We start from the raw sequence: 24,818 nt of genomic DNA, 5'->3' as shown, positions 1-24,818 counted from the left end.
CTAGAAAGAAAGAATTAAATAACCTCTTTTAATGATTAACCTCTTATAAAACAGCTCACAAGAATTTAATGTTAGTCACTTTGAAGATTAAATATTTTATTCGGACTTCTTTAAAGCTAATCTAACCTTAAGACATCGTAAAGAAACCTGCATCATGCATCTCTGAGAGGTTTCTCATATTGTTCTGAAAGGTGTGTGAAGTCTATCAACCCGCATTTGGCAAGCGTAGACTGAGGCTTTATCTCATTTTTAACCCCCGACCCAAAAAGAGGAGTGTTATAAGTTGGACGTGTGTATCTGTGTATCTGTCTGTGGCATCGTAGCTCCTAAACTAAAGAACCGATTTTAATTTAGTTTTTTTTTTGTTCGAAAGGTGTATTGATCGAGAGTGTTCTTAGCTATAATAATCCAAGAAAATCGGTTCAGCCGTTTAAAAGTTATCAGCTCTTTTCTAATGTAACTTTCACTTGTCGGGGGTGCTATAAATTTTTAATTTACCCTTGTTAGAGGAGGGAAGACCCGTCTCAGTAGTGACTTTGCAATGGATCGAGGTGATAATAATATAACTCTTACCTATATCTGAGTTTCTAGAGTAGGCACAATAGTAAAATCCCGAAACTAGCTTACTTATCGTAGTTTGACTTTCAGTTAAAAATAAATAAGTGCCTACCTACTTACTTGAAGACGCCAATCTTTAAAAAAAAGCTCTATTTTACGTGACTACTGTGTAATGCCTAAGTTGTCGAGATGAGGAAGGTTCATTGAACCAGCTCCGTGATCAGGTGCAAAACAAAAAATCCAAAGACGTTTCCGTGATATCTAATTTTGAGTCATAAACGTTGATTGCGTTAAACTGGTTTGTGTCAGTTCCATGGTAGTGTTTTACGACGGTATTTTTTCATCGATAGATTATTGTTCATCTAAAATACTCACTAAATCAATTTTGTAGGCGTTTCCCTAATTAATATATCGAATTACCAACTTACCAACCCATCCAATACTGGAGTCTGTAAACTGGGAAAAGCTGTCAATTTGAGTTTCAGGCTATAATCTTTAAGTATACTATACATTACAATACTTTTAAATAAATAAATAGACTTTTATTTTAACTACTGGTAACTTACACCTTTCAGGATTCTTATCAGGCTTCCACTGCAATGGAATCTCGTTTCGTCTCAATTAATTTTTATGACTTTCTTCAGTACCATTTAAATGAGGTAACATTCTTGCGTTTTATGCAATGCGCTTTTACGATTGCTTTTAATACACGTATGCGTTATGGAAGTCTTATCACCACTTACGTGGTCTTATATTATTTTACCTACATGCCGTTGGCTTTTGCCAGAAATCCGTACACTTGTTTAGGCTTAAAAAAACGTAGAGAAACAAATAAGCATAACTTTAATAGAGGATGCTATTTTAATTTCCAATATCATTATTGACCCCAACATCCTCCAAGCTATCTCGTTACTCATTAAATCGGCTTTGCAATTCGTTAACTCTTCTCTCTTCGTTAACGTTACTCATGAAATCAGCTTCTCAATTCGTTAAGCTATATATACTGATTCCCCTACTTATTTCATTTCTGATTTGATCAAGTAGAGATACACCATAACTCTCTCCATTGCCTCCATCGTGAAAGAGTTTGAATACGATTTCAAACAAAATGAAATCTTAATGTAAATTAACAGTATGTCATTTTTGAGAACAAACTTTAAACCGATGTTACCCTTCTCAAATGAATCATTTAGTGTTATCAATTAAGCGGCTTCACAAACACCGTTAGTCTTAATTTCTTTCACACGTTTGCGTGTCACTGTATCATTAATTGACGACCGTGCGTGGCGTTCCGGCCGATTGGACGCGGCCTTTATTTTAAAGAGTTTATTAACTGGCACGCCATCTTGGACCAACAGATTCATGCTGGGCAACTATGAGGCGATCATTTTGCGTCCTATGTCAGAGACATATATACTTAACTAGCTGACGCCCGCGACTTCGTCCGCGTGGATGTAGGTTTTTCGAAATCCCGTGGGAACTCTTTGATTTTCCGGGATAAAAAGTAGCCTATGTGCTAATCCAGGGTATAATCTATCTCCATTCTAAATTTCAGCCCAATCCATCCAGTAGTTTTAGCGTGAAGGAGTAACAAACATACACACACACACACACACACACACACACACACACACATACAAACTTTCGCCTTTATAATATTACTAGCTGACGCCCGCGACTTCGTCCGCGTGGATTTAGGTTTTTCGACATCCCGTGGGAACTCTTTGGTTTTCCGGGATAAAAAGTAGCCTATGTGCTAATCCAGGATATTATCTATCTCTATTCCGAATTTCAGCCAAATCCGTCCAGTAGTTTTTGCGTGAAGGAGTAACAAACATACACACACACACACACACACACACACATAAAAACTTTCGCCTTTATAATATTAGTGTGATAGTGTGATTAGTGTGATAATGTGATATTATAAATGCGAAAGTGTGTCTGTCTGTCTGCTAGCTTTTCACGGCCCAACAGTTTTACCGATTTTGATGAAAGGTACAGAGTTAGCTTACATCCCGGGGACGGACTAAGTATATTTTTTATCCCGGAAAATCGAAAAGTTCCCACATGATTCTCAAATATTCATCCGTTTAACCGATTTATATGTAACCGATTTATATGAATTTTGGTACAGAGGTAGCTTACATCCCGGGAATTGACATAGGCAACTTTTTATCCCGGAAAGCAGAGTTCCCACGGGATTTTTAAAAACCCAAATCCACGCGGACGAAGTCGCGGGTATCATCTAGTTATTAATAAAAGAACAAGCAAGAAACTTGCTTTGTGTATCTTACAATCCACACTCAAACTACAGCTGTGGTCTTATTGTACTCGTACGTACATAAACAACGTAGGACATTATATTATAATAACTAGCTTTTGTCCACGACTTCGTCCGCGTGGACTACACAAATTTGAAACACCTGTTAGGGATTGCATTTTCAAAAATCCGGATGCCTGTGTCATAATAGCTATCTGCACGCCAAATTTCAGCCCGATAAGTCTAGTAGTTTGAGCTGTGCGTTGATAGATCAGCTTTTTCTTTTATACATATATAGAGAAACATATACCTATTCGAGTTTTAACAAATTCTGCACCTAGGCATCCTGTCGAACGCTAAATAACGGGAAAAAAGAGTGTTGGCGGTTCAAGGCGTCAGAAACTTAGGTCCTAATCCCAAAGACTGATTTACCTACTGTGTAATAATAGACCACTCTGTAGGAAAGGTGATACATAGTGGTTAAGATTTAATCAGCTTTTTCCAAGATTTACTGAACGATTCATTTTGAGTCTAGATTTCTAGAACGTCCATCCATCGAGGCAATGCAGGCTGCAGCTCGATTTACTTGTTCGAAAGTAGATGTAAATGAATATCCTGTTCACGTAACCGAAATCATTGAAACATGGCGAACAATCAGTCAATAGGTATGTTTTACGCGTGAAGTCCATTTCACGTCTCGCTTTGCCTTGCGATCACTAATCATAGATTCATTATCTTTATCATCATGGTCATCATGATCAACCCATTGCTGGCTCACTACTGAGCATAGGTTTCCTTTCAGAATGAGAAGGGAGCCACAGTCTACTACACTGGCCAAGTGTCAGCTAAGCTGTGTGGATTGGCAGAATCCACACACCTTAGCCAATATTATGTAAGACTCTTAGGCATGCTGGTTTCCTCACGATGTTTTATTTCACCGTTAAAGCAAGCGATATTTAGTTGCATAAAACGCACATAACTGCGAAAAGATAAAAATGCGTGCCTGGAGTTGAACCCTGGACTGAAAGGCTGACGTCCTAACCACTAGGCTATTACTCATTACCTACTTATTATAGATTCAGTAATCACTAATCAATATGTTTGCGTGCAATCGCTTTTCCTGAAAGAAAAGTGGGACATTATCATACTTATACAAACGATTAAACAAGGAAATGTTAGTTACGTGTACACCCTTTGCTACAACGGTTCTTTACGCTGCGTATTTGAATATGAGTTGATTGATTTTGTTTAACTAATTTGTGATTAGTTAATCCTAAGTCAGTTAATAATGCAGATATTAAATTGGGTCTAGACTCTAGATGGAGTGTATTCAAATTGAAATCGTAACGATTCGTCAATAATTCAGATTTTAAGTGATTTTGTGCGGGTGGATACGTGGGTTAATACTCGTTGTTACAATTTGATTTGTGATCAGTGTTATTTCGATTGGATTGGAAAATTATTCAAGACTGGACTCAGTGAGAACGAGGCATTTGTTGTCTGAAAGTTATTGCAACACGAGTGATGATGATGGTGATGTTATTAGTTCTGTCATTTCTAAGTGTAATTTTAGATTGGAGCTATATGAAGAAATCTATCGTATACAAGCCTTGATTATAGAAGAGAGCCACCTTTACAAGAGTATCGTTTGGGCCTAGAACCAAAGTTTTATTTTTTCTGACATTTTGCCCGATATATCAAAAACTATAATGCATAAAAATAAATGAAAATCTGTTTTAGAATGCAGGTAAAGCCCTTTCATATGAGACCCCACTTGGTATAGTTCTTCTATCTTACTTTGAAAATCGTAACACATTTTAATTTTTTTTAATTATGTAACCACAAATTCACGGTTTTCAGATTTATTCCTTTACTTGTGCTATAAATCCTACCTACCTGCCAAACATGATTCTAGGTCAACGGGAAGTACCCTATAGGTTTTCTTGACAGACACGACGGCGGCGGACGGACGGACAGACAGACAGACAGACAGACAACAAAGTGATCCTATACGGGTTCCGTTTTTCCTTTTGAGGTACAGAACCCTAAAAAAGATTTAGTCTAATTTATCCAACACAAACTGCTACAATTCGCAGTGCATTAATCATGAAGGTTTCATTGTTAAGGGGCAGGTCATTTAACTTAAGTCGACCAGTTCATTAACTTCGATAAATATTGTATGTATAATATCCCACATTGTAGTTCGTTAATCTTTGTCACTTAACTCATTACCGACTCAGCCGGGGTCTAATTGGTGTAGCAACTACGCATTTTCCCATACACTTCGGTTACGCACTCCTTTCCTTTGTTCATATTAGTTGAAGGACGCATGTAATGTTTACTCATTTTCGCAATAAGATTATTATGTCTTTGTTATCATTAATTTATGGCTCCTTATCTAGTTTTTAAATCTACGTTTAAATAATAATGAGTTCTGTAAATTATTTCTTCCATGCGTTTTTACAGTCTTTCTTTTGCTGCCATTATCCAAAATCTTCGTTTTGTTTAGATTCTAAACATTCGGCAGGTTCATTGAGAAATTGAGATCATTTAGATAAGTGGTACTCATAAGATTTTTTCGTAAGTAGGTATGTATATAAATTTTTAAATCTGATACCTACGTGATATAATATTCTATTTTAAGTTTATCTTACTTAACTCAAGCGTCACAAAGTTCGCCATATTTATAAATACTTAGTTGTTAGACAGTGTATAGTCATAATGTTCAATTTTTTGATTTTTCTGATGATTCAATTTTCAATTCCCAACTTTAGAGTTCAAAATTATTGTAATTGCTATCTATCACAGCGAACAACCACTAAGCTGAGTCATAGTTGAAATCCCCAGGCTTTACACATTTTGACGTAGGATATTTGCATTTATGGTAAACTTTAGTTAGGTACTATGGGTAACTAGCGGTTAGGGTGAATAAGATATTTACATTTAAGTGTTTTAATGAATAATAATGAGCATCACACAATTGTAGACATTTTTCCAAAAACAGCAGTTAGCTAAAGATAAATAAGAAAGACATAAGAAAATTTATCAGTTGAACCAAAAAAAACCTTATATTTCACCTAATGAGTATAATCATAAATACCAATATCTATCATCTCTACTTATATTATTTCCAAATTGCTCCAGAGATACATATAATCAAAAACCTAATAACTCTTTTATACATTAAATTACATGTAAATAATAATCAGTTGCGATATTTGCTTTTGTATCGGTTTAGGTTACAAAACAATTTTATTTAATGCATAAATCACACCGTCGATCTTAGACTGACCGCCCATTGGCTACTGTCGTCTGAGCGATCGCTTCTTTTCGACCGCTGAGCATTTTAGTAGGTACACGGATTTTGGTATGAAATCAAAAAGTTTTTTAGGAAAAAGTTCCTATCGTTTATGAAATAATGAGCATAAAAGTGGTCGTTTCCCGTCAGTTGGATGCCTTCCTTCCTTCCTTTCTTCCCACCATAAAGTTCTTTGTCTGCATCATAAAGTCCTCATTGCTGATGCTCCCCTCCTCTGACCATTTTCCATTAATCACATAATGTGTTTGCATCGTTGTTTTGTTGGATAATAATACGGTGGGTTTCCAGATCCTTCCGCATTACTTGACATCTCTTTTTCTAGTGATCTGAGATATTCATAAAAACCCCTTTCTGGAAACCTTTGACTCCATGCAAAATTTGAAGCGGCACTCCGATCTTTGATAATGTTTGTAGAGCAAATAGCCACCATAGTATACCAAAATGGAGCTTTCCGGAGGTTTTTCCAAAGCAGAATGCTTAATATTCTTCGGTTATTCCATTTTAGCAGCCAGGCATTTGAACGGAAGCATTCACTATACAATATAGCCGCCTTAGAGAAGCTTGAGCTTCTTGCTAGATAGGCATAACGCTCAAGCGATAGTAGCCAATGTGCGTCCAATCTCAGACCGCAAATTGCATACATTATCGGTATCGCTCATCTATCACTACTTAATGGATTCGATTTGTCTATCAGAATGTCGATCGCCTTATCTAAATTGCCATGTCCTTGGTTCATTTCAACACTTTCGAAGCTATTCGAACGAGATCAATGCAATGCAACTGATGTAGGCGTTTATTTGTTCGTCATTACAACAGCGGACTTAATTTCTTGCTTGCATTTGTGTAATCATTAAAAAACATTCCTTATTCCCTTCTTCTGAACTTACTTCTTCTAATTCAATATCTATTCATGTAACACAAGTTTGAATAACTTTTTAATCAACAGCATTTTTTTTGTTTATATAATCATTGAAAAGTCAGCAGCAATATGTAGCTACATATTTTTTGTTTTCTATATGCGTTGCGTCTGTTTAATCTTATTCAACATTCATTCAATTACCATCCGTTCATTCATCGACTTGACGAATACAATTCGGTGCATTACTTCAATTATTCATTAGATGCTCTGAATCAAGAGCCCTTCTTAGAATTTCATTCATTAACGAGTAATTATGCTTTGTTTCAGGGTAATCGCGCCATTGGGAATTCCAAGTTGGTTTTAAGTTTTCAACAAAGAAACAAATCCATTTGGGAGTCCGCTGCTAACTTTGGAAGAGTTACTGCACTGTCACAACATCGAGAAGATATATCTACTGGCGTGAACGAAGGCTTATAGAGATCGTGTGGCAGACACTTGTGTGATGTGCAGGCTACACCACATGGAAGTGCTATTGGAAGTCACCTGATCTCGAAGTGCCTGAGACCTGGTTGAGAGTTGAAGGATGAAGTTCTCAACGGGGTCGAGTTCCAGCAGTCTCGCCAGCGACTCGCTGTCGAGGAAGTCGACTTTATGCATCTATACAGAAGTGGATGCCACCTTGCCACCGCCTGTCGAAAGAGTAAGTGTTATATTTTTAAATTGAAAATAGATTAAAATTGTAGAGATTATGGGGTGTAAATGTACGTCGTAGGGGTAAAAAAGGTTTATCCCATTCGTCCTCATATTCCTGCTCCCATTTCGTTGGCCTCATAATATTCTTTTGCTTTATCGTCAATGCCCCTCAGATACTTAACTTAAGATATTTGTGGCAAACAACGGATAAGACATTATTAAGGTGGGGGTTTGAATGAATTAATCTTTATGAGCCAACGAGAAAATGTGTGGGAATTGTGTTTATGAAAAAACATAGTTTGGAAAGAATTTGGGCAGAAATGTGTTATCTTAAATAATATATCATTCTATTTTCATCTACGTCTTTGAAAATACAAAAGAATTTAAATTGATCTGTTCATGTTTTAGTACTTAATATTCAAACAAAGTTACGACTTACGACACCTACAAAATGCACTAAAGTCTAAACTTACATAATTAAAATGCATAAACGTAATCGTAACACAAAACAAATTGTAACGCGTTTATTTCGAACATGACATTTATTGATACTGCGAGTTAGTTTAAACTGACATGAATGTAAAATTTGGCATCCTGTTCCGAGACCAGTCCTAATGTAGACCAAGCACCCAAGCACTGAGAACTGACCAAGACACTTACATAATGATAAATAGAGGTGTGGGTGAACAATTTTAATTGTTAACGGAAACGGACATACTCGTATAATTTTATGTAACTTCAAGAAATATTCAAGTTTTTCCTCTACAAAGTGAGGTAATAGCGAAAGCCGTACTCAATGAAAAGAAGATTTAAGATGTACATTAACAAGTAATAAGCGAGTGTAAACGACTAGCTATTCGTTTTCGTTTTTAACAACATTCAGCATGTAAAGCTGAGTCTACACGCACGTACATGTTCGATGGGTAAACATTATAATCATCGTTGTTATATTCATACATGGCTCGACGGCAAAGCTTCATAGAGTAGCAATACTCGACTTTGCGTCTACATATTCCAATTTGCCGGAAACTTCGATCATGCATGCACTAGAAGACCTACCAAGTGGTGTCTATAATACATGCTTGTCAAACAACTTCACAGAGCATAGCAAGCTTATTATTACATACTCGTATATGTATACATTCGTCTTGCTTTAACGAACTTAATAATGTCAATACTCAAACATGTATGCACTAGGAAACAGGCAATTGGGCCCACAAGCGAGACATACTCGACGAGTTAACTTCATAGAGCATAATAATTCAACGATGAATGAAGGCCTGAATGAATATTTACGTGTAGCGTGTAAGTACGCACTAGGAGACCTAGTAATTGGGCCCCCTGCAGATACATAAAATGCTCGACGTTGCGTCTACACACGAATTTGCTCAAACAACGTCGAACAAGTACGGCCGTGGAGACCTGCGTTAATACTGATGATTCGTTTTCATTTTTTCGCCGCGTGCAGCATATAGCTTTCGATTTCATGCGATAATAACAATATTGCATTAACTGAAACAATGCAAAAAGCCGCGCGTCCGGGTTGCAGAGTTCACTCAGTTCAGGCTTGAGAGAAAGTAACATGTCATCTCACATCTGCCAGTTTGGACCTCAACAGATTGCAACACCTCGAATATTTATATTATAATCTTATCCAATGCCGATTTGGCTTTCAACTTCTGTCACTGTTATTTAAATTTTCTTAACACCTTTCACGCGATGTTTTTTTTTTGTTGCTGTGATGTTTTATCTATAATCTATAGCAATGATTACAGAAATAGTTACGCAGACTTAGCGCTATTATTTCTTATTATATTTTCGATTGATGTAATTTTTTATTTTGCTCTAAGCTTGCATGAATATATCCATTGAAGGAACATTCGTACCATTACAGTAGCTTAAGTAAATAGAAAGGACAAGTTGGCTCGCAAACTTGAAAATTGCTAGCGTCAATACCTTTGTTTACAAATAGTTTAACAGCTTAGGTATATTTCTAAGAAGTCACACGCTCTACATCAATGCCCAGGTAGTGATAATATGACGAATATTATGTTTATGACTAACATTTTGTAGTCTGGCCGGACTGTAAATATTAGAGTAAGTAGGTAGACGTATAAAAACGCGTTTTTATTGGCTTGGTCTATATTGCTAGAGATTGTGTATTGTAAATTGTAATAAATCGATTTTTTTAATCATTGTCACAATCAAAAGCTTCCTCTACTAGACCAGCGGCGTGTACAGGTTTTCAAGCTAAGACAGGTCATAATAATAAATATGTTTTGAGTTATTACAACTAGAGTAAGCAGTGCTTTTACGCCTCTATGACCTGCATGCCACTGCACTAGACAAAGAAATTGATGTTTTCCAAAGCACGCACGATCCTCATCTACCCACTTCAAGTTCTCGGCCAGTCTTGTCAAACTTTCCCCTATTGATGTTGTTTCTACTTCCAACGTTTCGGTACTGTTTTAACCACCTACCCAAAAAGAGGGGTGTTATAAGTTTGACGTGTGTATCTGTGTATCTGTCTGTGGCATCGTAGCTCCTAAACTAATGAACTGATTTTAATTTAGTTTTTTTTTTGTTTGAAAGGTGGCTTGATCGAGAGTGTTCTTTAGCTATAATCCAAGAAAATCGGTTCAGCTGTTTGAAAGTTATCAGCTCTAGTTACTGTAACCTTCACTTGTCGGGGGTGTTATAAATTTTTAATTTACTCTTGTAGAAAGATTGCGATTACAATTTCAAAACAACATACCGATTAGTGGATGCTGCATCTAGTTAGCAAATGTCTTGTTATTGTTGCATACCAAGATTGTCGCGGTCGTTGCGAGAGTCATCTCCAACGTGCCGTATAACGTATATGAAGGCCGGCATTGTTTTACCTATCGCACGTGACGATCTAATGTTCTTCTTGCACTTTCACGAATATAACATTATCATTTGACATTGTAGTTACGATCAATAACATATTTTCAATTGAAAAATTGGTTGTCTGTAAAGTCGGTTTACTGACAATAGTTGAACGTGACAACAAAGGCCGATTGTGCTTCTTTGTCGCTCGTTCCGCGCTCTCGCTTGCACTTCAAGCCTTACATGGAACGCCTCAGAGCGAGGTAACGCCGCATGAGTCATGTTTTTTCGTGCGTGCAGCCGGCTCTATCGAATTATAAGACGTTGTCACGTCAAAATTTAAAACCCCTTGACACAAAACCTCTAATAACTTTCAAACGGCTGAACCGATTCTTGGATCATAGCTTAGAACACTATCGATCACGCCGCCTTTCAAACTAAAAAAACCAAATTAAAATCGGTTCATTCGTTTAAGAGCTACGATGCCACAGACAGATACACAAACACACAGATAGACAGATACACAGATACACACGTCAAACTTATAATACCCCTCTTTTTGGGTCGGGGGTTAATAAAACGAAAATCTGCTTCGTCAAATGGTTTTTATAAATCGATTTAATTGACGATACATTTCACAATATTATCATGGTGTAACCGGTGTAACCATTTATATTACATCTATTATTTTTTTTCTCATAATGAGACAATGCCCTTCACGGTTTGCCGTGGTTTAACTTTTTTTAAATAAAATAAAATTTCAATGAAAAAAATGTAATATTTGTTTGTTAGATTACATCTCCGACCTCAATCACGTTTGATGGAAAGCGATAAGATAGCCTGAGATGGAATGCGTTTACGTAGAAAACGTGTATTAAATTGTGTTAGTAGATATCTAATCTTACTAGTTGAAACATTTAAGTACCATACCATTGATCGGTCCATGAGAAAATAGGCACATGTTATGCAGTTTTAATGCTGAAATGGGTATATAACTGTTATGTCAACAGCACCAGAGCTTATCATGTCAGCTAATGTCAGCCTTGACGTAAAATCTGTCATCACATTTTCAGTAACTAATCCAAAACATCTTGCGGATTAGGTATGCGACAGTGTGTAATATCCTTTAGTTGCTTTAAAATATTAATAGATGATTAACAGGGCTCTCTCCGTCACTCGCTGCATACAGTCGTAGTTCCAATTTCATTGGAATATTAATCAACCAAAGTCCATGAAATTTTGCAGACATATTCTAGAAACTGATATCTGTGTCTGTGGTGTTTTAGATTTTTCTAAAAATATGTAGTATTAAAATTACAGGGGCTCACAGATTTGTATGTAAATTTTTAAGACCGCGTAACTTTGAAACCGAATATTTTAACAGAAATCTGGAAAACCACAGACATAGATATTAGTTTCTAGAATATGTCTGCAAAATTTAATGGACTTTGGTTGCTTAATATTCAAATGAAATTGGAACTACGTTTGTATGAAGCGATTGACGGAGTGACCCCTCTTAATAGTCCTCTTATTTTTGCAATGACAGCTGATAATCACTTTCGCTATGTGTGGGTTGATCAACAAATAGGCCGCTCTTTCTATTGTTTATCGAAGCGTTAATTTGCAAACATTGTAAATGAAAGTTTTGGTCTCTGTAATCAATCATAGTTCATTAAATAGAAGAGTTATATCTTTACTTTACTGTATTATGGCTATCTTATTAACTTTGTTTAGACGTCTTGTGCTGTATTACTTGTTTAAAAATAGGTTATGATCATAAACACAGATAGATACGATAATTTAACCTCTCAAAAGAATTCCTGTGTGAACACTTCTCACCGTACTCTTTCATTATGAGTTCTAAAGTCTTAAATAGACAATTGTTCGGTTGGAGCCGCTTTCGTCACGACCTCATAATATATTCGTATCGCTTGTTTATCGGAGTGTGCATTTACGCTCCTTTTATTTTATAGTAATCCGACTCTACTACTCACTTGTGATTGTAGAACTTTTACATGCATGTATTGAATTTACCCCATTCTAAAATTCTTGTGTGTTTTCGGAAATAATTTATCGATTTATTGACTTTCTATCTAGGTTGATTAAGATTACGCTTTGGACAGCGTTAATATTGTGGTCTTATAGCTACATAAGTCGGTAGGATAAATTTCTTTGGTCTGGTCTGTTGGAAGCTTGCCAGTTATCATCTTAACGGCTTTTCATTTCTATACAATCCCTGTAAAATCGATCGTGAATCACTCAATTATACTATTTTATTATTTCTGGTAACATTAGCTTCCATCTTCGACGGCATCGTAACTTACCATCAGGTAATTTCTCGGTCCAGCGCTAACTTGTTATTATCGAAGTCTGGAACAGTATCGATTGGTCTCTTCTTTTATCGAGGTTAGTGATACCACCTTTCATATCGTTATCGGCTAGATAAGTGCACTTAAAATATCACGTTTTATCCACCTCACTTCTACCCACACTGACACGTTCGCTGTTGATGTTAGACAAAAGCACCTGAGTGTTTTGGTATCTCGTACAAATATTGTCAAGTGCTCGAAATTTCATAAAAAGCTTTCACTTATACAATTTGTTCGTGATACTCAACTCCTAACTCTGTTGTATTTTACTCATGTTGCAGTAAAGTTGAATTGTAATTATGTTTGCAAAAAAATATATTCTGCATACTGTGACACTGTCATTAAAATTTCTTGTTTGATCATCTCATCTTAATATACTTAATAACCATCTCAACTATAATAACAGGCTTCACTTCATTGCGTGTTTGTCCTTGATCCTCGCATGCCCCGATGCACGATTTTTATAGACGTGTCATGTGAATTATTACATCATCAATACATCTTGTGTTTCACCATGCTCTTTAGAAATTATTGTATAAAGTCTACAACCACATCTAACATTCTGTATATCGGTCTAGCCTAAGTTGATAGCCTAGTTAAGACTTTGGCCTCCTATCTCCTATTTAGGTGACTGAGGTTTAACCCGACCTCTAACTTAAGCAAATATCACTGCTTTTACGGTGAATCAAAACACCGTACGAAAACCTGGATACCTGAAATTTTCACATTAGTATGGCCTAAGCCTTTGTTATATTCAAAGGAGACCCATCTCAGTATTGGGCTAGTGATGGGTTGATAATTATATGGCTCCACATACTTACCCACTATGTTCAAACATTTTGGCCCATATACCTCAGAATTTCTCAAAAGACCAAGACCCTTCTTGACATTTTATAAGTGTCTCGTCGCTGTTTACATTTAACTCCGTTACATTTCCTTCCTAAAGATATTTTTCTTCACTGAAAAGTGCAGCGTGATATAATTTGTAAACTCTCCTAGTCTGAGATGCCCGCTCGGGATTTGAACCTGAGACCTTTTGTTGAGGATTGACGCATTCTAACCATTGGACCATGATTACTTTTTTATATCTTTGATATTACTTTTCCATTGTCTCCCAGCTCCATATATGTCCGTCGTATTACGGCGATTAGTCATAGTTTCTCTATCATAAAGAGAAATAGAAATTTAATTCCTGACAATGCAGAAAAAGTTGTTGTTACCGTCAGTGTAGTTAAGTTCAGTTTTTGCTAAATTATGTTGTTTTTAGGTGAACTGTTTGTAGTTTGAGTGTGTTAGTTGTGAAACTTATTGTGGTACCTATATTTTGCCAAACAAGCATAAAGAATCGAATTATACATTCATTCTGTGGTGTTTTAGATTTTTCTAAAAATATGTAGTTTTAAAATTACAGGGGCTCAAAGATTTATATGTAAATTTTTAAGACCGGGTAACTTTGAAACCGAATATTTTAACAGAAATCTGGTAAACCACAGACATAGTATTAGTTTCTAGAATATGTCTGCAAAATTTCATGGACTTTGATTGCTTAATATTCAAATGAAATTGGAACTACGTTTGTATGAAGCGAGTGACGGAGAGACCCCTCTTAATTGGTTTTCTGCTCATTAATCTCTTGATAATCAGTTGTCATACATCACATATAACCTTAAGTGCGTCTGCTAAGTCTCTCTCGTTAACATAATCAGCGCTTTCATCAACATTGTCTGTCAGGTTTGTCACGCAGCCATTCATATCACTCTTATCTTGAGGAAATCTCACACACGGTTTAATCTTTCTACTCCGATTGTATTGGTCTCATTAATGTCATCGTCGTTCTAAGTTCTAACCGATAAACATCCACGCTGCTGGACGTAAGTCTCTTGCGAGGATTTGGTCGTGTACTCTTTATACATCAGTCAATTGTCATCCACTATCCGTAGTAACCTTTAATGCATCTCCTAAGTCCCTCTCGTTAACATTATCTTTACTTTCATCAGCATTGTGACCCTGTCTTGTTTGTCACGCAGCTCTCTTATCTCTTAGAGATATTTACCTACGCCTTTTAGATGTTAACATTGATTTACTGTAAGACGGCTTTTCCCTTGTAATTGATATTACTTTGCCTATAACTTATCCCAGTAAATAGTTGATATTTTCTATTTTATAATTTGACAAATTGACAAAGCAAATACTTTTACACACCAAATATTGTTAGGGATAGCTTTATCCATTTACAAGAATAAGAGGTATTGCTTCAAATCTTTTATATCTTTCAATCTTTATGGATGTTTTAGTTAGTAATAATTTAAATTACGTACTAAAACAGTTTTTAAAAAAACCTTCAACTTACAAGTAACTTGGTCTCTTTGATTAACTAAATATTTTTAGAAATAATCAAAGAATTCATAGTTTGACGAGTCTTCGTACTTTCTTTCACTTTTCTTTTCTAACCTTCACTACCATTAATCCTGTCCTTTGAATGATCCTTTTTCTGAGTTATTTTCATATCCTTGGACGTAGGACTAAGGCTGAGTGCCACCCTTGATGCAATAAATTAGCATAATAAAACCCACCTCGACTTATCAACCGCCAGCCTCGTAAATCGTCGACGTCGCATGTCGAGGCAACTAATCAACAACAAGAACACGTGCCAACCCTTTTCACCTTTTCTATTTCATGCTAGCCTAAGTGCGTGGAATGCAAATTGAAACGACATAAAAATAAGGCCCGATAAACTTAAGTACCTAAAGCTGTATTTATTCAAAGAACGGGCTTCCTTTTCGTGTAAATTAAAAATTTATAACACCCCCGACAAGTGAAGGTTACAGTAATAACTAGAAAAGAGCTGATAACTTTCAAATGGCTGAACCGATTTTCTTGAATTATAGCTAAGAACACTCTCGATCAAGCCATCTTTCAAACAAAAAAAACTAAATTAAAATCGGTTCATTAGTTTAGGAGCTACGATGCCACAGACAGATACACAGATACACACGTCAAACTTATAACACCCCTCTTTTTTGGTCGGGGGTTAAAAAATAAAATCACAACTAATAGCAGTGGACTATTGGATGGATAGAGCGACGATATCTTAGTGGTATGACATCCATCTCCTAGTTCTTTATTGTAAAGAATAGTATCACTATGTAAGCATATGTATTTTTCTTTTTTTAAGTCTCCCACCCACATTGCTAAGTTGTACAGACAAGTTAGCTGTGCGGGTCTTTCCTGCGGCTCATATTACATTTACGGGTGTTTGGTTATTACCGGTACTTAAAACCCCCATAAGCGCACGTGGCGATACAAACTGTAGGGTGAAAGTTATGGAAACCTTATATTTACAGGTTTTCGTTCAAACGTTTATATTAGGCACGAGCTTAGCAGAACTTACATTATGGTCACCTATCAAGTTTAAAGCTATATTATGTTGTACTACTACTTGGCCATGTATTATAAAAGTTCAAAAGACCAGTAGGTAACCGTAATGCTAAAACGACTGAAATACATCTACATATTAGTACTGAACACAAAGAAACAAAGCCTATTACCAAACCAATATCCAATATTGTATCTGTGCAACGCAGAAAGATCACAGAGTTGAGATTCGTTCATTATTTCGTAATTTCATGCTTCGCATATGTTCATTTCAAAGTATGGCCCAATAAAACGGGTTGGATTGAAACTTCCATGCAATTTCCCGCTTGAAAAACCAATCGAGGCTGGTTAGAACTCGTTATACAAGATGGCAGATCTAGTCTTAAGATTTTGGTCCTTTGAGCCGGTTATATTTTTTGCAGTTTTTTTAATTAATAGTTACCTATTAGGTATATCTATGTACGAGTCGAGTATGTGCGTGTTTTTATATATTTTTACCCGCTATGATTAGCGAAGCAGACAACTACCGAATTGTGTCCATTATATTATTCGTTCGCATATTGTTATTAATTCAACATACAGTTAACACATATAATATGTATATTTATTGTTTATCATATAATATGATAGATTAAAAATTATGTAAGTACTTACTTTTAGAATAATAAGGACCCGTTATCAAAAAAAAAAAAAAACCGTTGATTTTGTATGTCAGCCTATCGGCATAATAATTTCTTTATGTCTTACGGAGATTGGCATCGGTGTATAATTATTATTATGTAGCTACATAAATTAACTTGAACTATTTTAATTAACGGAAGGTGCGTATAAATTTTACTACGCAAATAAAATTAGGTACTTTATCAAAGGAAATTGCATATAATTATTATGACATAAAAATAAAACATTATCATCGTCCATGTATTTTAATTAATATTAAATGACTTGTACTCTAATTAATCCGGCTTTGTATGTAAACAAGATAAACATGTCCGTCTGTTTTAATGAGCCCTAAAACAATCTAATTTAACACGACGTTATTAGCTCATTAGTAATGTTACATTAATATTGAATGATACAATATCCATACCAAGTGAAAACAGTTTGAAGCATCATAATCATATCGGTTATGAAATGAGTTAGAATTTGTGTTCATTGGGCCAAACACGTTAGTAGTAATAATGACACACCACTCTTTGCGTAATTTTACTCATTGCTGAGAGGTGTGACCCTTTCTATTAATCATAATAATATAATAGTAGGAGCTTTTTATAATAATGTGATGATGCCAGATGTATTAGGTATTTATTATGTCAATAAGTATAATATACGAGGTATACGAGTCTGACTCGCACTTGGCCAGTTTTTTTCTTTATGTGGCATTGCAACGCATGCCGGGTAGACCTAGTATATTATAATACTAGCTGATGCCCGCAGCTTCGCCCGCGTGGATTGGTCAGATCCCCTGCAGCATCAGGATTGAGGAGTTGGACTCCAAATTTTTTATGAAACAATGTCGCAAAGTTTCTCTATCGATTAAAAAAAAATAACGCAAATCGGTTCAGAAATCTCGGAGATTTCGGTGTACATAGGTAGAAAAACACAACTCCCTTTTTGAAAGTCGGTTAAAAAAGTAGCCTATGTTACGCCCTGGTCAATCCTCAACTTGTCTGTGAAAATCCCGTCCAAATCGGTTCAGCCGTTCCGGAGATTAGCCTTTTCAAACAGACAGACAGACAGACAGACAGACAGACAAAAATTTTAAAAACGTGTTATTCAGTGATGGTATCGTTCAAATAACCATATGAGCTTAATTATTATTATTATTAAGCCTTTATTTACTCCTTATCTTTACATAAGTATAAAAGTTTTTCTTACAACTATCTAGTTATTTTATTTTACAATTTTTACCTTATCTTTATGTTAGTTTTATTAGTAAGTAGGTTTATTATTATGTGTATATTTTGTATGTGTATATGTGGTTTATATGTTGTGTTATGTACAGTGTTGGTTAATAAAATTGTTAGTTTACAATGAGCTTAATATGAGGTAGTTATTTCGAAATTACAGACAGACACTCCAATTTTATTTATTAGTATAGATAATATGTTATGTGAAATGGTTATAATATTATTATTATTTATGCAGAGAAACTTGGCCTCATTCATTGACACAGAGAAAATTCACCCATAACGGTGTTTTGGCTCTAAAATAATATTATGCGTCTCAAATTTTAAACATTTGTTATTTGGTCTCATTTGTATGCTCTTTGAATTCTAGTGCTGAACAGCATCACTAAAAATGAATAGTCGTGACCTAGTGTTTGATTTTACCATAATATTGAGAGTTTAGAGAGCTGTTTTTTTTTCTCTCTCGTCTGGCTTTACAAAGATTGACAATGACAAGTTGTAGTTATTTGTAACAAGTTAGTTAAACTATACAAGTATGGACCCTGTCTGTGCCGGCGCTCGCCGACACACGCACGGCACCCCCTTAGAGCGCTTTCCAATCAGTTTTAACAAAAAAAACACTCCAAAGAGGCAGAGCACGCCCGCCACCTAACACCAACACAGACGAAGTCTCTAGAGAGCTGTACCGAATTGGATCAGTTTTCAGGCCTACGCATTCCTTTTGAGGAACCCTAAAATATGTAAATCACTGTCACCGCGTGCTTCGTCACGACGTGTATCCAGTATCAAGCTAATCACGGTGTCTAAAAATAATCCACTTAGTAGACAAGAAACCATAACGAGGCGTAATCTGTTCTCGTAATATTATGGTTTCATAGATATCGTTGATAAGCAGATTTGTTTTCAGTCAGTGGAGTTTTTCAGTGTTCGCCACACTTACTTCCTTCAGTTACCATTTTTGTGTTTAGTGAGTAGGTACAAGTTACTTGAAAGACAGCACGAAGGTAAGTTGCATTGTCCGCGTGGATTTAGGTTTTTTTAATCAAGTGCAGGGAACTCTTTGATTTTCTGGGATAAAAATAGCCTATATTTATGTCCTTTCCCAAATGAAATATACTAGACAGACATACAAACACACTTTCGCATTTATAATATTAGGGTGGTTTCAATACCAATGATAATAATATTAGTACCTATTCGCGCTGTCCATCTACGCTGCGCTTACATCTACGTTCGACCAACGCTTACGCTGGAGAAACGATAGTGTGAAAAAGTTCTTAAACGTACTTAGTAATGTAATTTGCAACATTCATAATACAGAACGCAGTGGGCTAAGACTTAAGATATGGTACGGCACACAGGAAATTACATGAGAGTTATCTGACGCCGTCACGCACGTGGAGTATTGCGTTAGGAGAAAACGTTCTTGATAGCCTCGACTTAGGGTACCTACTGATAGATACCCTACATAGATAGTGTGAATTCCATATACAGAATAGATAGTTCCATTTTCCTGCAAGGAATCAGTCTCAGAGAGTGCTTTCATCTTGTTTAGCTTTTGAACAAGTCTGTATCTATTTCTTGAAAGGACTCAATAAAGAGTTTAAAAAGAAACTAAAATAATGAATTGAAATTTTGATATAGGTAATATCCGTGCAGAAACGTCCGTTCGTCCTTTTGGAACACTCCCTGGCTTAGGTACCACAAAAACTTCAGAAGCGGTTTAAACAAACGTTAAACTTAAGCCCATTTAAACGTGTTTTTAATGTAGATTTAAACCTTGTTTAAGTTTTTGTCTTTTAAGGTCAGACTATCATATTTTACAGAAAAGCTCCCACAAAAGCAGGTCTACCTGGTATAATACCTGTCTGAATTAATTTTCTAGAAATTGATTATGGATAGAGTCTATTAGTCGTAGTCTATATAAAATGCCTCACTTTTTAACTGTATCATAAAATCATAAATACTTTTCATTCTTTATTCTAAGAGAAATCTTATAAAATCAGAGATCCTGATTTAAAATAGTTTATTAAAACTTGAAACCGGTCGCCACATCTTTTGCAACACGTAGGTATATTAATCGATTAGCGACGCGTTAAAAATTCGCAAACTAATACATAAATTAAAAAGAAAGTTAGCCAATCAATATTTTGACGTGATGCTAAATCAAAAGTGACGTAACTCGTTAAATGAAAATAAATCACACACTGTGTTATAAAACAAATTAATTGAGGAGTCATAGTTATGGAGATAAATGGTCGAAAACGTTTGGACGGAATTGAATCATTTATACCTACCTAAATGGAATGCATAATTTTTTGCAATATTTTTGTATTTTGTAAGTTTTTAATAAGAGTTGCACAGATGAGAGGCTATGGCCTGATTGCACCAGAATAAATCAAATGATTTTGTCGCTTCACCGTTAACCTCTACTTCGATGGGGTCTGAGGTTGCTAACCTTTTATGAAACTTGTTTTATTCAATTTCTAGGCACAACTTGAGTTTGAGAAACAAATTAATACTAATTTCCTTCTAAATCAACGAATAGGAGTAGGTTACGTGCTCGGAATTGAAGCCAGTACCTCCAGAATAGGAAGCCAACGTGTTAACCACTACGGCATTAATATTTCCTAGTGGCTAGGTGAAAGAAAACTAGTCAAGTGCGAGTCGGACTCGCATACGAAGGGTTCCGTACCATCGTACACGATATTTTAATATTTTTATGTGCAACACAGCAAGTTAATGACAACAGCGCCATCTACCTATATGTGATTTAGTAAAAATTCAAAATATTTTTATTCAATCAAACTTTTTCAAGTAGGTCTCTTTTGAATCGTCAAGAGCATCTACCACTGATTCGGTAAATTAATTTTTTAATTAATTTTTAAAAAAAAATTAAAATTAATTTGTTACGTAACCACGAATTCACGGTTTTCGGATTTATTCCTTTACTTGTGCTATAAGACCTACTTACCTGCCAAATTTCATGATTCTAGGACAACGGGAAGTACCCTATAGGTTTTCTTGACAGACACGACGGCCGGACGGACGAACAGACAGACAGACATACAGACAGATAGACTACAAAGTGATCCTATAAGGGTTCCGTTTTTCCTTTTAGGGTACGGAACACTAAAAATTGTAAAAATAGGTAGAAATGTTCATTAACCTTACCTAGCTACTAAAAATGCTACTTTTACACCGCAGCTCGTCTGTTTTGCTCCTTCATTACCTAGCAACAATTGATTTTTCAACGGCGTGCGTTATAACGAGGCACCTATGTAGTGTTTAGTACTCGTAGTAAGCAGTAACGTTTTTCAGGCAAAAACATTATGTTCTCCCTCTAATAATTATGTTAAGCTTATGACACATGCAACGCGTAACGAAAAAGTGTTTTTAGACAGCTAGGCTTTTAGAAGTTGTACCCAATACAACAACAAACTGTAAGAATTCGCATTCTTCTTTATTTCCTTATATATTAACACCAGTTACGTCTAGCTGCTTCGGAGACGTGACCCCTGCAGTCACTTGTAGACTATGACGTCATACTGGCGGTTGCCGTCATGTTTTTTTTTATTCACTACAGGCAAGCGCTTGACCATTTTTGTCAATTCCAATGGGCTTCGCCTGGAGGGCGAAAGGTTTGGCATTGTGCATGGAAGTGATTTCAGATCATTGGTTATCTCCGAGCTCCAGACGATAACTTTGCCGAGAGAGAGAGATAGATTGGAATTGTTTATAACCAAGCGTTTATTTCGTCTTGCCACGGGTTGTAGTTAGTGCGCGTCGCTGCAGTTACGCTTTTTGTCTGCCCAGGCCTTTATCTCGTAGCTACGTTCCGTTGGGCGGTTTGATGAGCGCGTGCTTACGTGACCTTTTGTTTTTGCAAGCCGATTGATTCTATTAACATTCTTCGATTCTTGTTCAATTTGATCAGTGCAACGACATTCTTGTCGTATGTTTTAGTGATATGATAAAGTTGATGGAATTTCGTATAATAATAATATAATCGTGACTTGATTACGTCCGTGATAACGTTTAATCAGCATTCCTCGTGTCTACAGCTCTTGTTCAAGGAAATAATTAAAATTTACAAACCTTTAAAAGTAAAACACACTAGCAATGAAGATTGTTTTATTTAGAAACGACCAAAAATTATAATCACAAAAGCTTATGATTTTATTTACGATTTTATTTCGGACTTTGATACCTGGGTAGGTATTATACTTAGTATGTCCCTACTCCCTATCGATGCATTTTTACTTTTAGATACTTATCAGAAAAGTGCAGCGTCTTATTTACTAATAAGACGCTGCACTTTTCTGATAAGCATCTTATACTATAAAATAGGTAATAGTTTCTTATGGTAGTTGACTGCAATTATTTAAAATAAAGATTTTTGTTAAACAGAAATAATAATTATTATGCTAGATATTATGTGTAAAAAACTCAGTAAAAACATCCACTCCTTTGACATGATGGATTAAGTGGGTACATGTTTTTATAATCAACATTATCTTATTGCATATCTTCTACAGGTGTTATGTTACACATTATAATATGCTGATTTATAGTCAAAGCACAATACAGGCCTAAGCCGGTGAAACTCAGTTCATAATGGTCGCATAATCCAACCTTAGCTCTTTGAATCGTAACAATAGTAACAATATCATACAAAACATTACATAATATGGCATCACGCGAATGCAAATGGTTGGAAAGTTATCATTATTAAAAATTATAACAAAAGGCATAAGGAACTCGCCCGGGATGATAAGCTTGCATAATGTAACAGATTGTAACTATAATTGGATGCTCCACAATAGAAAATAGAAGTCTTGACTGTAAGGTTTCCGTGTCAAAATGTCTGATAAAAAAGAGACACACGCTTTACTTTTGGACACCTGAGTTAAAGACACTTAAATAGCATAAAGCACTGTTTTTACATGGTTGTTGTTCATAAAAATCACAACACTGTTGTACTCGTAGAAGCATTTCAAAGAACAGCTGAGTATCCTAATGACAAAGAAGATAATTGTCGTTTGAAGATAATAATTAGTTCGACAACTCATTGTTATTGGTTTAGATTCCACATTTTACAAGTACTTACTCGTAGGTGTAGACTCGTTCCGTATCACCTTTGATAGAGTCATCAGCCAATAATAAATTGGTACATAAGTATCCACTAACCATTTTAGACTCTACCGACTCTTACCGCCAGGTAATATCGTAGTCAAGCATTAACTTGACAAAAAAGTAGCACCGGTGATAAAGTTATTAAATAAACCAACAAACAGAAAATAGCATTTTTAAAAGTAAAAGCATAAAGATTAAAAACTCATGGTAACCATCCCGATTTCTGCAGCTTTCAAGAAGAAGACCAATCCAAGAAATGCCGAACGAATAGAGACAGCTACTCACTCAAAAATAAATTAAGAGAAGATTATTCAAAGATCCCCCGTCGATTACCTAAATAAATATCATTGTTGCTATCCCTATATCTGTCCTGGTTCGTACATTCTCGGAATTATATCAGTACATTCATTATAACCAATTTGAATCGTTGTGATTGGCTTTTATAATGTTCTTGCTGCGACAGTGAATTTTTGCCAATAGCGAAACAATGTTAGCCAGTCAGAGATGATTGCTATTAGTCAACCTGGATAACGTCCGTATTCTGTTTTCGATTACAGTAAAGCAAACATTATTGTTGCAATTATCAATTTCAGAAAATAGTAAGAGAGAGTCGGCAATCAGATTATAACATCAGATAATGCATTCGTATTTTATTCGATTTGAAAAGTCATCGCAACCCGCTGTGTTATATGTTTTGAGCCTATAGACGTTTGTAATAAAATGAGGATAGAATATATTGTATTCAGTAAACGGATTTTTTAAGATAATAAGTACCTGCGATTTCACTTGATTGTGGATGACGATTCAATCGATTGAAGAGTGGTAACTTAGACGGTTTATAACAATCGTTGTACCCTTTTCTCGCAGTTAGAAACGTCCATAAGTCCATTATTCAGTAGAATAATTATAACAATGTTAGATAGGCACCTCCATAGACTCAGCAATCTATTTTATTACACCACAATAACAAAGAGACTAAATTGAAATTTTTTATCGAAAGAGACATCAGAAAGGCGTACCGTGACCATATCCTTTTCATCATGTCAATTGACTATAAAGAATGCCAATCAATTATAGCAGCTACATAATAAAAGTAAATTAATTATAATCTCATTAGAATCAACTTTTTGTAAGTACTGAACGATGTAGATAAATGTTAACAAGGTGTCAAAATTCCGGAATAAATTATAACAAGCATACATAATGACAAAATTGCTTGTTGAGTGTTCTCGAAAACATCATTCTTTGAATATATTTTTAACATTGTCGTTTATAAGTTTCAAATTAACATATTTGTGAAGACATTAATTTAACTGCTTTCAAATTCTTTTCAATACAATTCCTTGTAAAAATGTGTTTGAAAAATGCACTCTTTGTATTTTTCTTTGTAACAAACAGTAAAGAGACATCGTCTGATGACTTTGTGAGGATAATATTTTTGTGGAAAATAATGTATTCAGCTAAAAATTATTTAGATATTGACTAT

The 24,818-nt window shown here is 35.5% G+C and overlaps 1 protein-coding gene across 2 annotated transcripts in view; it reads left to right on the top strand.

The window, feature by feature from the left end:
* The window catches only part of LOC123864732, a 64,891-nt gene that overhangs the window by 20,006 nt on the left and 20,067 nt on the right, over positions 1-24,818 (top strand). Inside the window, exons 1-2 of one of the 2 annotated variants that reach the window (XM_045905356.1) lie at positions 4,020-4,354; positions 7,327-7,699. In XM_045905356.1, coding sequence (XP_045761312.1) covers positions 7,583-7,699 — 117 coding nt within the window. In that variant the 5' untranslated portion in view covers positions 4,020-4,354; positions 7,327-7,582. Of the gene's footprint in view, positions 1-4,019; positions 4,355-7,326; positions 7,700-24,818 lie in introns of those variants that run through there. The other variant, XM_045905355.1, reaches the window with a different exon arrangement.

This window comes from Maniola jurtina, chromosome 4 (assembly GCF_905333055.1).
Source record: "Maniola jurtina chromosome 4, ilManJurt1.1, whole genome shotgun sequence".
Taxonomy (NCBI): Eukaryota; Metazoa; Arthropoda; class Insecta; order Lepidoptera; family Nymphalidae; genus Maniola; species Maniola jurtina.
The sequence above is the reverse complement of the archived record's forward strand: the minus strand, read 5'-3'. Positions and strand labels throughout refer to the sequence as shown.